Genomic DNA, 15,613 nt, shown 5'->3' on the forward strand with positions numbered 1-15,613 from the left:
ATTTGACACTAGGTTTGTACACATGCACATACAAAGCAAACAGGGGGTGGGGGTGGGGGGGGGAACAATTCAACTGAAACAAAGCTTTTTTTTTCGACTGGATGCTTTGTTAAATCTCATTAGCTCGTGTTAATTCATCCAAGTAATTCAAGCAACCGAAGGGCGGATGAAATCCTGTGCCATCGGGGGGTTTCTGCAGACCCTTTCCTGCAAAAACCCACAAACCAGAATGTCAACACGCATTGTTTAATGCTGCGTGTGCCTTTAAGAGCACTATGTCCCACGCTACATGTCTCTCTCTGAGGCTCATATGTGTTTGTTGGCATCAGCTGTCCTCAGTGCTGAATAGAACAAGGACATCTTTTCCTTCACGTCAATGGGATTAGAGGAAGAAATACCCTCTTCTTGCTGCGAGGCGTCATCTCGCTGCTAGGGAGTCGAAAAAGGAAATGCAGTATGACCAGAGGACGGACGGAAGAACAGAGTAAGTCACAAGTTTGGTCTTCGAAGCCGATCAGTCTTTGCTATTTAGAGAGAAGCAAGATTATTTTGAAGGAAATGTGTATTGTGTGATTACTTTAAAGCTGCCGGCTCAGAAATCCTGCCTTGTTCTTTGACAGCCTGACAGGTTCAGATGACGCTGGCTGCACTGTAATGGAACACCACTCTCCTTCGACCTCTCCTGATGTCCTGCATTTGCCTCCAAAACTTGGCAACTTTAAGAGAGTGAGCAGGACGGAGGACAGCAGCCCCTACCCGATCCCCGGCCTGGCAGCAGACATCCTGCACATGCGGGTCAAAGAAGGGAGCAAAATCCGCAATTTGCTGCGATTTGCAACAGCTCGGTTACAAGAAGGAGGAGGAGGAGAAGGAGGAGAAGGAGCAGTTGATGATGTCGGGCCCACTCTGAGGCAGGTGGTCTTCACTGGCTCGGGGAGAGGGGTCACCAAGACAATCACCTGTGTGGAGATCCTCAAGCGTAGGGTTGAAGGGCTCCACCAGGTGTCCAAACTGTACTACAAGACAGTGAATGAGATCTGGGAGAGTCCGCAGCAAGGAGCACCGAGGGTGCCTGTGCAGACGAGGGTCCCTGCCATCTGCATCCTGCTCTCCAAAGACCCACTGGACGTTGGAGAGCCTGGATATCAGCCTCCTCAAACACAGAATGCTCCAGCTGACAACACGGACAGACCCAGAGCTCTTCTCAGGCCTGACTGTTCATCTTCATTCAACTCCCAGCACAGCACCAAGAAGGTTCGCCTGGATGGCAGCAGCACATGTTCTGCACAAGTCCAAAGTATAATAAAGATGTAATGTAAAAAAAAATAAATTCCAAAATTCCATATGCATGCTGAAATTTTATAATGTTGAATGCAAACTTTTTGCACCCCTAACTTGACCCTTCAGGCGATGCAGAATGCATTTAGATATTTGATGTCTGTGATTTAATAAAGACTTGACTGTTTAACTGTAGAGTGCTTTTATAAACAAAGTCCAATACTGTTGGTTCTTAAAATTTCAATAACCCCTAAATTCCCCCCCCTGTTTTAGTCATTGTGAAATAAATAAATAAAATTACAGCTTTTGCGGGTTGTTTTTTTTTGGTCAGATTTTTTTTTTTTCATTGTGCTGTTGCTGTGATACTTTATGAAATATGTCAAAGAAAAAAAAACACTACAGTTTAATTGGTTGCTATTTATTGTGGTGACATTCATACACAAAAATGAGAAAAAAAATGAAATGACAAAAATGACTTTCATTAAATCAAATTCTGGAGCGGAACATAAACCGTATATAAAAGTGAGGTTCATCATCATTTCACGCATGCGCATTGTGCAGCTCACGTACCGCTTCGTGCTGTGGGAAGTGACAAGTGAGCTCCTACTGTCCTGAGAACTCCGGTCCCTGGTTCCACTTTAGTGGCTGTCCCGCATCATGTTCAGAGCCGCCGTCCGCCTCTCAGTCTCCGGTGTCCGGAGTTTAACCCGCACACAACCCGGGAGCCAAGGTACTTTAAAAAACAAATGCGTTGTATGTTTTGTGCTAGCATACATCTGACAGGAAGACGTTCAAACCTAAAGCCACTGCGGCTTCCTGCACATTGGCTATGTCCGCGCGGCTAAGCTAGCTAGCTACTAGCATAGTAACTTAACTATGCCCACTTAAAAGACGCAACGCAGCACGAGCCACGTTAAAATGTAAGCAAGTCGACTTATATTTTGATTTCAGATTAAAGTTCGCCTCACAACTCCCGTGCGGACTGCTTTGTAAAGGACGGCGGTGTGTGTCCTTGCCATGACCCAGTTGTCAGGCTGAGCGCTGGGCCCTGTACTGCTATTCCACCGGTAGTGCTCGTTGCTAATGTGCTAACTCGGCTAAACGGGGCACCCTCTCCGTGTGCATTCAGGTCGCAGGTTGATCAAGTCGTTGACATCATGTTGGGTTCGTTTGGTTGTTTTTTTTTGTTTCCGGAAAACGAATATGCACGGTTTTTAAACGTTCGTTTTAATAGCGGTAAGCACGGATTCAGCTGAGTTTATCTTGAGCACCAGTGACACGGTTCCCTGTCAACGGGAAAGGGTTTTCTTTTTCTTTGCTGATCCAGACCATATCATAGGGTCGACTGTGATAAAGCATATTTGTCCTCCTTGTTCCTCCAGTAAGTTGGTACCCTTGAGCGTGTTGACATAACGCTTACTCGGTTTGAGTCAGTGTCGTTTCAGAAAGAAAACTCTTGTGTGCCGTGTTTCTTGTTGCAGCTCTTTTGGCCTCGAGATGGTACTCCCATGGCAAGCAGGAGACCGACGAAGAGTTTGATGCCCGCTGGGTCACTTATTTCAACAAACAAGACATTGATGCATGGGAGCTGAGAAAAGGTAGGATTGTGGGTCACCTCATGCTTGATATGACACCTAATAGTACAGCAAACGGTTAATAAATGAACAAACACGAACACAAACTTAAAGGACTTAGAGAAACAGGGTTAGGGTTGTTGGGGGGGGGGGGGCACTAAGTTAAACGAGGTTAAGCCCTTGAAAAACGCTTGAACAAATAAAAAGTAAATGGAATTATTATTAATAATAATAATAATGATGATGATGATGATGATGATAATACATTCATTCATTCATTCATCTTCTATACCTGCTTATTCCTATTCAGGGTCACGGGGTTCTGCTGGAGCCTCTCCCAGCTGTCTTAGGGCGAAGGCAGGGTGACACCCTGGACAAGTCGCCAGTTCATCGCAGGGCGATAATAATAATAATAATAATAATAATAATAATAATAATAATAATAATAATAATAATAATAATAAAAATAATAATAATAACCATGTTGGCCGCTCACATTCTCTACACTGGTCACTTGCATTGTGAAAACTAAATAGGTGTTGAGTTATTTGAACACTGGTTTCTGGGAGGCAGGTTATTTCTGGAGCATTGATTGAATTATGAAGCGGTCCATTGTTGTTGGGTTTTTTTTGTCTCTGATACAGTGTCAGAAATGTTCATCTGTAACTCATTTGCAACTTTGTAGATAATAATACAAGATCTGTTCTTGAGTAATATTAGGCCGTGAGCATCAGGAACACTAACTAACTAAGGTTCAGGACTTTATTCAGCGTTGTCGGATACTATGCTGTAGATAAGTTCTGTCAGTACTGGCAGTGTAAAGGTGCTGTCACTCGAGCATTGCTGTCCATTTACTGTATTTAGCTTTATTTTCATTCATGACTAGGTTCTTATTTCTTCTTTACAGTTACTGTTGATTGTATTGCGGTGATCTACATGTGCTTCAAAAATAATATACAATCCTTTTATAGTTGTAGAATGGCTTACTAAAGTATTTAGTCGATGTTTTCTGTCTGGGCTCTCTCTGATTTCCACATTTCTTGTTGCAGGGATGAACACACTGATCGGTTACGATCTGGTACCTGAGCCAAAGATTCTCGAGGCAGCCTTGAGAGCCTGCCGGAGGTTAGACGACATGGCCAGCGCCATTCGGATTTTGGAAGCAGTGAAGGTGAGGACTGGGCTTGTGTGGAGCCTCACACCTCAGGAAGTGCTGCCACACTAATATCCTGAGTGCTGCTGGTCAATGATTGACTTGGAGCCTGCCATTTGTCGCCTCCTCAGGACAAAGCAGGGTCTCATAAAGAAATCTACCCATATGTGATCCAAGAGCTGAGGCCAACACTCGATGAGCTTGGCATCTCAACACCGGAAGAACTGGGTATTGACAAAGTCTAAACAGGTAGGTACAAACTTCTTTTGTCAGTTGTGTGTTTCTTTGACACCCTGGAGGTTTGTTGTGACGTTGGCGTCTAATGGTCGCTGTGTTTTTTTTTTTGTGTTTCAGATCCATGTACTGTGGACACCCTCTGGACACATTAAACCTTGTACCTAACTGTTTGCCTCATAAAAAATGCGTGTGCTATTTAATTTTACCTTTATTATGTTCTGTTGCTTGTAATATATTGATGAACCTAATAAAGGAAAATGTATTTTCATTAAGTGTCAAACTACATCTTGGATGTTTGGAATAATTTGAGTAGCTGTTGAAGCGGTAGATGGGTTCATTACAATCTGTTTTTCAAAGTGAACAAAGCATGTCTGAGTATTTTTTTTTGTTCAAGTAATGTTTTGCCACAAGGGAGCAGTGTTTTCACATGAATGTAAAACCATCCCACTTTCAGTTTTTTCAACTCTTGTTTCAGGGAAAATAAACATGTTTCAATTGCAACGTGTGTACTGATATTGTCGTCATACTGGAATAAAATGATGGTATTTTAGAAATGCGTATGATGACTGATTTAATAATTTTAGACTTTTATTTGGTTTTTGTGGATGGGATTTTACCAGAGTGCAATTGTACAGCCTGATGGCTGCAGGCAGGAATCACTGAACAGAGCTAACGATCATGATCCTTCAATTAAAAGAACATTATAAACAAAATATATGAAAGCAATGTTTTAGGAAAAGTCGTGTGAGACGAGGAGGTTGCAACAGAAGTTTTATTATCATTAGTTATTACATTTCCGAGTTGAATAATTCCCCCCCAAATTCTTGATTTCAAATTCCAATATACGAACATCAATATGACTTCATCACATATCTTTTTTTTTAACTGAGGTCTATTAATGAGTTAGCAAAGGAGGAATTGCAGCATATACTCACATCTCTTATACAGATTCAATCCTACCTGAAATATTCAGAAACATGGCAGGGATTTGAATAACCGCATTTTGTGTCAAATCAAATTTGCGGGTTAAACTGAGATTAATATATTATATATTAGAGTGTGTGTGTGTGTGTGTGTGTGTGTGTGTGTGTGTGTGTTTTCTAAATATATCCATTCCATGTTAACCTTGTTGATAAATTAAAGATTTAACATTTTTGGATGACGGGGATAGAGAAGTTTAGTTGTTGGTTAAAGCTATTTTAATCAAGAAAAATAACAAACTTGTAGCGTCCTTGGTCCCCAGGAGAAAAATCAAAGCAGTGGGTGGGATTTTTGGTAGATAGGTAGTCTCGCGCGGAGGGGCAGGGAAGGAAACCCACTTTAGGAGGCCTTTTTTACGCACGGGGCGGGCCTTTCATTCATCCAAGTTGGGGCGGGGCGGGGTGGGGGGTTGGCTGCAGCAGCAGCAGCCGCAGCCGCAGCAGCAGCAACAGCAGGCACTACTAACACAATCAAACATGTTTGAGTTTCCATGCGCAGTGACCAGGCAGGCAGCATTATTACCCCTCCTCCTTCCTCCTCTGCAGCTCCGATCACCTCGACCTCCTCAACACAAGCGGCTTTCTTCTCCTCCGTCTCCTGTCCTTCTGTCCCCGTCGCTCTTTTTCTAAATTTGGAATCACATTTGATCTTGGGACAATCGTTTTGGGTTCACCACCAGGTTGGGAATACTGGTCATGCGGGGCGATTCGTCCGCGGCGGAGCAGCGAAGGAGAAACTAGACAAGACCTGTTGGCCATCATGGATTACTCGAAGGCGCAAATGGTGAGTATCGACGAGTCGGGCGACCGACCCACCGTCTCGGTTACAGTAACAATAAATACAAAGAAAGAAGAAAAAAAAGAAAAAAATTGTGAATCGGGACGTCCAGGTGTTTTTAATCATTTGGACGCGCACGTTGGTGTTTATCTGCGCCTCGGAGGTATTTTTCTTTCAATCAACGCAACTGAACTAATACACACGCAGAAGAAGAAGAAGAAGAAGAAGAAGAAGATGCGCGTCGATTCATATCAGCAGCTATTTTGTTGTTGTTGTTGTTGTTGTTTTGAAAGAGAGGACGCGGAAAGGCGTGAGAAAGCAACGATTTCCTGCCCGTTTATTCTCAGATGAATGAACTGAGGTCTGTTTCCAGTCGGTAATTGTCTGGCCATCAAACTGCGCCCGAAGCCGCTCTGTGCCTCCGCCGAGATCCTCGTCGTATTACATATTATATGTGGTGCTATCAGAACAATTTATTCTCAACTTTTATACACAAAATGTGAGCGTCTGATCTAGATTTGAATTTAGCTTGTTTGAGCTGGACTTGAAATGAGTTTATTTGACCTCGTCTTGAATTTAGTTTTGTTTGCCCCCCTTTAGCCATTTTTAAACCTGTAGAAATACCTTTCACACATTTTATTTACTGTTTAAAACAATTGAATTTTTGTGAATTTGCTGCAGATGATAGTTTTAAGCATTTGCGCTGTGTGACTGTGTGTGTGATTCATTTCTCTCCATCATTTGTCACTTTTTTTGCACGTATTTCGTCTCCGCTCACAGTCAAACTTGTCCCAGGACATCGGCTCTGCCGGGGCTCATCCGTTCAGCCTCCCCGGCATGAAGCTGGAGGCGGTGATGGAGCACTTGCAGAGGCAGCAGGAGGCCAAAGTGGAGGTGAACCTCCAGGAGAAGCACCCTCTGCAGGCCCAGTTCCTGTTCGCTCAGCAGGCCGCGGCAGCCAGAGCCTCGGCCTCCAGGCTCAACTCTGCGCTGCTGGGCGGGCCGGACATTCAGCCCTTCCCTGGAGCTCACCCGGGTTTCATCCGCCACCCGAGCGGGCTGGATCCAGAGGAGGAGGATGGAGAAGACTCGGACAAGGAGGGGCAGGAGGAGACGGTGGATGACGAGGAGCACGATGAGGTGGAGGAAGAGGATGACGATGAAGAGGATGACTGCGGCCTTGGTGATGAGCGGGAGAACGATCTGGACCAGGCGAAGAGGCCTCGCTTCCAGCCGGCCGCTGGCTTCCCCTTCCTGCCTTATCCTGCGACCGAGAAGCAAGCAGAGTCGTCGCTTCCACCAGTGTCCAAGCAGGAACAGGAGGAGAAGGAAATCGAGTCTCCGCAGGGGCTGCAAGCCTTCACGTCGCCCAACGGCCTCGCCGACTGGAGCTTCGAGGAGCGCTACAGACAAGTGAGTCGTCTCTGATTCTAAAACCTTCCAAATTAATATTTCTTCCACTCATTGATCCCCAAGATCATTGTTTCTCATCCCAGACGCACAGTGGAGCAGCTTCCTGCTGAAAAAGGTCACAATTGTAGTATTTGCTGCGCTTTCTCCATGCCGCGTGTGATTTGTGTCACAAATTACTAATTTTTAACAGTGTGTTCCATTGTGTACTTTCTAAAAAAGAAATCACATGGCAAGAAAATTATGTTTTTTTTCCCCTCATTTCTGTGGGTTTCACCAACAGGTTAGAGATACTTTTTCCAGTAAATAAAAAAAAACAAATCAGCAAAGTGAATTTTACAAAGCATGGGACCTTTTTTAAGATAGTATATTTTTTGGGGATTAGTAGTGTGAAAACACTTTTTTATTTTTTTATTGATTTTTATTTCAATCTCCTTTGGTTTCATTTGAAAGATTTTCCTCCGATCCACGGCTCTGAGTTTCAGGATCTAACTCCATAAATGACTTGCTGACGGTGTGCAGCTGAGTCGGGCTGCTGCTCCGCTGCTGTGTCCACCCCCTGTTGACCAGCGCGTGGACGACCGCCGTCCCCGCCGTTTTGGCAAGCTGCCCGAGCCTTGATATTGTTTAATTACCGTCGAGGCCAAAGATCTGCTCCTGTCATACCTTGCCTGGTGTTCGACACTTTTGAGGAGGCATTACGACCACCGGCTGTGCCCAGCGGCTCTTGGCTGCGGTCCAACTGCAAATGCTTCAGGCACGACGGAGTATCTGAACACGGTGGCCGAGGGGGGGTGGCGGGGGTTGGATTAAATGAAATATAATGGCTTAAATGAACTTGACGGGCTCGGCCTCACTCCGAGAGGCTTGCTGGAGGTTATTTTGACAACGTCCAACAGTTTGAATTCAGTACAAATGTAACCGCGAGTGTGTAAAAAGTGATGCACGCAAACGATGTCCGATTACTTTTGAGCAACCGGAGGTCGCCCCACATCTCTGCTCTCTGGCCCATATTGGTTCATTTATGTGTGTGTGTGTGTGTGTGTGTGTATGTGTGTGTACATTTCCCTTGCAAAGGCCCCACTTCAATACAATGCGTTATAATTAATGAGGCCTGTATGCAGAGGGGCAGCTGGGTTGGGACCTTACAGCATACCAGCGAGCCACTTCCCACAAAGTTTACTTACAGTAGCCACTGGAGCAGAATGGGCTTCTGGTTCCACCAGGGTTTGTCATCTTCCTCTCCTCTCAGTTCTTTTCTCCTGCTGCAAACACGCAACAGCATTTGGATGAAAAAAACAAAAACAAACCCTGTGCATTCATTTTACATGCACCATTGTTATGAAAGTGTGTGTGTGTGTGTGTGTGTGTGTGTGTGTGTGTGTGTGTGTGTGTGTGTGTGTGTGTGTGTGTGTGTGTGTGTGTGTGTGTGTGTGTGTGTGTGTGCGCGTTTATTAAAGCCCCTCCCTCTCCTCATTTCTTAGAATAAAAGAAAAACCTCAGCAGGCCCTGAGAACTCATTGTTGACATAGCTGTAGCCTGGCGGATTGCTCTGCATAATTTAGCGGTCGCTTGGCAACGCTAAACGGCAGCTTAATTCAGCTGCGAGTAATCAATACATTTAAAAGGGCCACAAATCATTGCAAACGTAAGTGTGCGCGATTTTTTTTTTCTTTTGAAAAAAAAAAATTGCTGCCGTCTTTCCTTATGATCTAATTCCGTTCTGTAAGATGTAGTAACATTGTTTTTAAAAAAAAGAAAAAAAAGCACCTCGCTAACAACAACAACACACAACAGGACAACAGTGTTGATCTCAGCTTTCTGATGTTTTATGTGAATTCACATTATTCTCATATGAGCTGTGATAGTGGAGGGAAATAATTCAACCAAAAGCACCTGTGGGTTTTTTTGTTTTTTTGCAGTTGTTTGAATGTCACAGGTGCCCGAGTGCATTTAGAAATCGGAACCTTGATATTAATCAGTGACCGCCAGATTTCACCAGCGTTTTGCCTGTAGTTGTTTTCCATTTCTCAGACTGTGTTTTTCTTTCTTGTCTGATTATTGGCCGTGCATCATTACACTGGACAGCTATTGTTTGCACCTTTAGCCCAGTCTCACTGTACGCCCTTAGTTTTTTTTTTTTTTCTGGCACGGGGGAGGGGGGTGTAAGCAGGGAGAGGCCCCTGTTAATTGTGGGTCTGCTCTCAGCAGGGGGCAGATAAATGATCTTGACATGTGCGTATGGCCATAGGCCAAATGATTTCATTTGGATTAAAAAATTTATTCCCCCCTGCAGTTACATTGAATTACGGGTAAGGGATACGTTATTGCTGATTCCCTGCTGGAATCCACTGAGTCACTTTAATGAAGCTCATTAAATAGTTCCACTTGATCCCTCCCCCGCCCCCCCCTTTTTTTATATCCAAATCCAGGTCATCAAAAACAACTTTTTTTCACAGTACATTTATATTTTAACCGGCTTACACCCTCTTCTGCAGAATCCCACACAGCACAATTAGAAGCATTAACCTTCAAATTTGTACTTTAAATCATCTTAAAAGCTGGAAAACAAAAGAAATCTTCTCCTGACCTACATACTGAATATTATTGGCGTCCACGGGGGATGGATATGTGAAAACTCTGTGAGCAATTAACTAAAAGGTCTTTGTTAACAGATCCACAGTGGGTCTCACTTGCTCTTCAATGAGAGGGGGGAAGGGTTTTATTTCCATTTGATGGTGAAAAGACTGGGGATGTTTATCTGCCTTCACGTCAATAACCCTTCTGGCGGGGGAGCAGAGTCCTTTTATTGGAAACTCTAAGCTGTGAAGCCATTAGCAATGTCAATAGCTTCCGCCCACAGGGCCACACTTCAGTTTGTAACATGGACGCATACAGTCAAACACTTTAGCCAGCTGGTAAAGACAAGTTTTCTTCAAGTACGATTTGCGCCAGATGCCTCATACGTCAGCTTGACTGTGAAGATTTGTTTCATAGAGGGCCTTCAAGTATTGCTGACCAGCTTCAATCTGCTTTAAAAGTTAGAAAATGTGACTTTTTATGAAGTCTGGTGGTGCGTTTGTCTTGAATCCTTATATCGACCAATCAGGGACAAGCTGACTGATAAAGTTGCTTCTCTAAACTGAGAGGCTGGATAAAGAAATCAAGTCTTCTTCACGTAATTGTGACGACGGCCCATTCTGGCCTCTGGTGCGGGCCCTGTGTGCATGGTAGCAGCACAATAACTTCCCCAGCAGGTTCTTCCGCACTGTTGCACACACAGTGGGCTCCACTCACATTTTTAACCTCAAACCACCATGTTTTTAGGCAGGGGGTCAAGATGGAGAAATAACATGTCAAATATGGCTACCTCATGGGCTGCTGCTGCTGCTGCTGCTGGGGCTTCGTGAACATCCCTTTCTATGTTCTGCGGCTTTACACAGACAGGCCCTTGGAAAAATATATGTGAATGTAATCGAAGCGCATGTGTATATTGTGTTGGAGGAGTTCAGAATAAAAACAAGTGGCCAAACGAAGGCTTTTAATTGGAGCGCTTTGCATGGTGCAACATTCTAGTGTTCAATGTTTGTTTGTGTGTGTGTGTGTGTGTGTGTGTGTGTGTGTGTGTGTGTGTGTGTGTGTGTGTGTGTGTGTGTGTGTGTGTGTGTGTGTGTGTGTGTGTGTGTGTGTGTGTGTGTGTGTGTGTGTGTGTGTGTGTGTGTGTGTGTTTGCAGAGAGGTGGCACCATCTGGGCCGAGGAGAATGACGGAGGGAAAGTGCGAGGAGAGCCGTCTCGGGACTTTGCCAAGGTCGGTTCATTTCATCTTTCTAAAGCGTCAAGAAGGTCACAAGGTCACACAAAGCTTCCCTCTTCTTTTTTTTTTTTTTTGTCTCCTGCGTTCAGAGCTTTATTAGGTACAAAACAGTGTAGCAGCACGCTGACTTTCTCCATTCTTCAATTTCCAGCTTTACGAATTGGACAACGACCCAAAGCGAAAGGAGTTTCTGGATCAGCTCTTTGTCTTCATGCAGAAGCGAGGTGAGCTGCAGAGTGACCACTTTCAAAATGACCGCCGCTACCACAATGGGTCATTAGACCGTATTGATCCACACCATAGAGATTTGATTTTGCTATGCCAGCATGCACCTTGCGAAAGACTTTAAACATTAGTCATTTAAACTGACTGGTGAATAAAACTGCAACAAAAAGAGTCTCTAGTCGCTCACTGTACACTAGCAGCACAGGTTCATTTGATCCATGGAAAATCTCAGAAGTAGTAAAGTATTCCCAGCTCTGAGACCAGGGCCGTGGCAGATGTTGCCATGTGTGTGGCATTTGCTCACCCTGGCTAATCTTCTTCTTGGACTGCTTCTCAGTCCCCCATTATTAATTGCCTTTTGCTCCAAATTGGGATTAAGGAGGGTCAGCTGACGCCCCTGTGATTGGCAGGCACCGCTGCCCCTGACAGAGCCCCTCCCCCACTTGCAATCAAATGGATTGCAGCAGGCAGAGCCGGCGTTGTGGAATCAACCCCTCCCCCTTCTATCTGGAATGAGCTTTGTTTGGAAGGTTTATCAATACAGAGTACACACGCTAAGCCACATTACCCGACATCAAACCCTCTGCATAAAGGTGCCCATTCTTAATGTGCAGTTTCTTATTCCGGACTCCACTTTTGCAGCTTCACATGGTCAATAAATGAAAAAACGACAATAATCCAATTGTAAAAAGTATATTCAGCCCTTTGTTTAAGCCTCCTGACAAAAGTTCTAACCTTCTGCTATAGTGGATCCTTTGTTAGCGAAGGTGTGAAAAATTCAACATTATTCACACACAGTATTTTGTTTTTTCTCACCCTTTTTATTTGCGCAGGAACTCCCGTCAACCGCATCCCCATCATGGCCAAGCAGGTGCTGGACCTGTACAAGCTCTACAAGCTGGTGACGGAGAAGGGGGGCCTGGTGGAGGTCATCAACAAGAAGATCTGGAGGGAGATCACCAAAGGCCTCAACCTCCCCACGTCCATCACCAGCGCTGCCTTCACGCTCCGCACCCAGTAGGTGTCGCTCTCTCGCTGCTTTAGTGGGAACGCTGGAAAAGTCACATGGAAAATGATGATAAGCCACAGCTTATTGGTATTTGTTTCCAAATTGATGCCAGTTAATTCTAAATATTCAGTATGTGTCGTCAGTTATGTCCTAATATGGGTCCACTATAGTGAAAACGGTCTCGATAGACTGCAACGTTAGGATATATTTGACGGTGATGTCATATCAAAATTTAATTGCAGAATTCCTAATGTTTAAAAACCAACTTTGGCTGCGCTAGAAAAATAATATCGTATAGCCTTTTAGTCCACTAGATGGTGCTAAGTGATCACTGTGTGCATGTGGCGATGCAACCTTAGCAAGATGAAGAATGAAAAAAATAGAAGACGCAAAAACCTAAACCATAAGAACTTATTCAATTTGTATTTTTTTGTCTAATCAATTATTAGTTAAGCTCAACCATTTTAAAGTAGAAGGACCTCAGAACTGCAGAAGCCTTTTTCGCATGAGAGGCGAAACGTCTTTAAGATGACCAGTCCAGAAGTCCAGTTGCCCTAACTTAACCCTTCTGTTTTAAGATGACCCGGATGATCTAGAACCTTCACATTTAATTTTTTGCCGGAAACTTAAACTGATCAATGTGACTTGTCGTGTCAACCGCCGCCCCCTACAGGTACATGAAGTATCTCTACCCCTTTGAGTGTGAGAAGAAGGGCCTGAGCTCTCCGGGCGAGCTGCAGGCCGCCATCGACAGCAACCGCCGAGAGGGTCGCCGTGCCAGCTACACCAGCAGCCTGTACCGCTACGCCCCCTCCCCAGGCTCCGCCCCCCACCACCTCATCACCTCCACCCCGAACGCACACAACGGCCTGAGTTCATCCGCCAGCCCCACCCTCAAGAAAAAGACTGGTAGGAGACACCTGCAGACAGTGGTGCTTGTTCTGGCCTTAGAGTTTCCAATCTTTTCTGTTTGCTTGGATTCTGGGTTCTTCTTTTTTTTTTTTTAAATTTTTAAATTTTTTAAATTTTCTTTTCCTTTTTGATTTCATTGCCTGGGTTCAAATGATTAAATTACATGTGTAATTCACTTTATTTATTTATTTTTTTCCCCCCTCCAGATGAGGCTCCCGCCCCGGTGCTTCCCAGCGGGCTGCCCATGGCGCTGGCTTTCGGGCAGCAGCAGCTGACGCAGGCTGCCACGTTGGAGCACCTGAAGGAGAAGCTGGAGCGCGGAGCCGCGGCCGGGAGCGCCGCCAACGGGCCGGAGAAGAAGATGAAGCAGCTGGCGGAGGAGCAGCAGCGTCTCATGCAGCAGGCGCTGCAGCAGAACCTCCTGGCCCTCGCCTCACACTTCAACCCCATGGGCCTCAAAGTCAACAGCGGCCAGGGTGAGTTTCCTCCACAGTGTGTGATGGTGCTCGTGGTGGCTGTTTTTATTATCGTTCTTTTTTTCTCCCACAGAAGGTAAACAGGATTTGTCTGTGAGCATCTCAACGAATGGAGCTGCCAGTATCAATGTGTCTATGGAGGTGAATGGCACCACCTACTCAGGTGAGCAGAATGGTCTTTTTTTTTTTTTTTTTTTTTGCAATGCATGTACTTTACCATGGCACGGGCCATGACTCCTTTGTAATTAATCTTTCTCGTGTGAAATGGCAGAAAAGCATTGAAATGATTTGGACAAACCGGAGCTAATGAGAATAGTTAATGTTAAGTGAACAATTTCAAGGCCTCCTATTGTTGTGAGGGATTTGATTTAATCTCTTCATATGATGATAAATATATATATATATATATCTCTTGCTGATGGAATAGCACTGTATAACACTGTATTTTTTTTAATCTCTGCGTCCTGCAGGGATGCTTTTCGCCCAGAAGTCGGCCTCTCCTGTGGTGTCTCAGACGGTCACAGCGGCCGGGACCAGCGGCTTCAGCGCCCTCTCCTCATCACACAGTCCTACCTCCTCTTCCTCCACCTCCTCCAAGGGACCAAATTAATGTTAGTAGCTGCTTTAGAAAAAAAAAAACTGTCCCGACAAAATACTTATACAACACATACCTCTCTTGTCAGACAAGAACTGGGAGAATTCAGGGAGAAAAGAAGACATTCATATCGTAAAGGTTTTTATTTTTATTTTTGTTCTAATTTTGTTTGTTTTTGGAGTTGAGTTCTTATTCTTTAAAAAACAACAACACTTTTATTCTCAAGAGGACACCTATGTTCAACCTCTTTGACCCAACTACCACGTACAGTCACAGTTTACCTTAGTGCCTGTCAGCGGAAATCTCAATGTTGTGCCATTCACATCTGGTGGGCCTTAAAAGAAACAAAAAAAAAGCTTCTAGAAAAGTGCATGAAGAATGCAAACACTGCACCTCTCAGCGTGAGGCCACTGATCAACCTAGCAAGCTGTCGTCCAGCTGTCGGTGCCTGGAGTGGATGATGTCCTTCTGCTCATGAAGACCAAAAAGCCTTAGCTGAACGTCGACTCTCACAACAGCTTTCAGCTTTTCAGGGATTTTTTTTATTTTTATTTTTATTTTTTTTTACATAACTCTATTAGTTTTCAGGCGTGTTGTTTGTCATTTGAGTTTTTTTTCTTCCAAGTTTTGCATGCGTGTTACTCTAATTATTATTATTGATTTTTTTTATTTTATTTAATTGTTTAGCTCTGCCTAAAGAGTGACAGTTTTATGCCAACTGTGAATCAAAGTGGTGGATTATATATGCTGGATGCCGATTTACCTCAGTTTACTTTCCATTATGTTAACTATCTTCTGGACTCAGGACCGTCCGTCGGACTTGTCTCATCGTAATGCAGAGAATGTACATGAAATGACCTCAAGCTTATGAAGAAGAAGAAGAAGAAGAAGAAAAAAGGCGAACACTGAAACAGTTCTACCTCACTCGTCGAGAGAAAATATGCAAATGGCTGAAGTGTCAATTCCTCCGCCTTCTGAAATGTACATGGACAATCAAGCGGACACGTTGTGGCAAACAGCGGGTCAACTTTGACTGTAGGAACAATCAGACGTGATGTTTAACTTGAAGCTGTGTTTTGGTCTTTGATTCACGCATTTCTTGGACGTGTGTCCAGGAGAAATAAAACAATCTGAGCGAAAGAGAGATTATATTTCTTCTTCTGTGGCTTTT

General features: G+C 44.3%; 3 protein-coding genes across 3 annotated transcripts; all 3 read left to right on the forward strand.

Annotated features, from left to right (window-relative positions):
- Positions 1-349: 349 nt before the first annotated feature.
- Positions 350-1,536, forward strand: LOC142888887 (ribonuclease P protein subunit p25-like protein). The gene is made up of 2 exons (XM_076027371.1): positions 350-484; positions 621-1,536. Exons 1-2 carry the CDS (start codon positions 450-452, stop codon positions 1,312-1,314), a joined length of 729 nt encoding a protein of 242 aa, XP_075883486.1. The 5' UTR covers positions 350-449; the 3' UTR covers positions 1,315-1,536.
- Positions 1,537-1,848: 312 nt separating this feature from the next.
- On the forward strand, positions 1,849-4,743 carry cox5aa (cytochrome c oxidase subunit 5Aa). The gene is made up of 5 exons (XM_076027372.1): positions 1,849-2,008; positions 2,760-2,876; positions 3,902-4,023; positions 4,137-4,254; positions 4,360-4,743. Exons 1-4 carry the CDS (start codon positions 1,936-1,938, stop codon positions 4,248-4,250), a joined length of 426 nt encoding a protein of 141 aa, XP_075883487.1. The 5' UTR covers positions 1,849-1,935; the 3' UTR covers positions 4,251-4,254; positions 4,360-4,743.
- Positions 4,744-5,668: 925 nt separating this feature from the next.
- LOC142888889 (AT-rich interactive domain-containing protein 3B-like) lies at positions 5,669-15,593 on the forward strand. Its single transcript, XM_076027373.1, has 9 exons — positions 5,669-6,006; positions 6,781-7,413; positions 11,145-11,219; positions 11,377-11,449; positions 12,284-12,467; positions 13,133-13,368; positions 13,578-13,847; positions 13,921-14,010; positions 14,318-15,593. Exons 1-9 carry the CDS (start codon positions 5,983-5,985, stop codon positions 14,455-14,457), a joined length of 1,725 nt encoding a protein of 574 aa, XP_075883488.1. The 5' UTR covers positions 5,669-5,982; the 3' UTR covers positions 14,458-15,593.
- The last annotated feature ends 20 nt before the right edge of the window (positions 15,594-15,613 follow it).

The sequence above is a fragment of the Nelusetta ayraudi genome, unplaced genomic scaffold (assembly GCF_046127955.1).
Source record: "Nelusetta ayraudi isolate G7.1 ecotype Tasmania unplaced genomic scaffold, CSIRO-AGI_Nayr_v1 ptg000020l, whole genome shotgun sequence".
In the NCBI taxonomy this organism is placed as follows: Eukaryota; Metazoa; Chordata; class Actinopteri; order Tetraodontiformes; family Monacanthidae; genus Nelusetta; species Nelusetta ayraudi.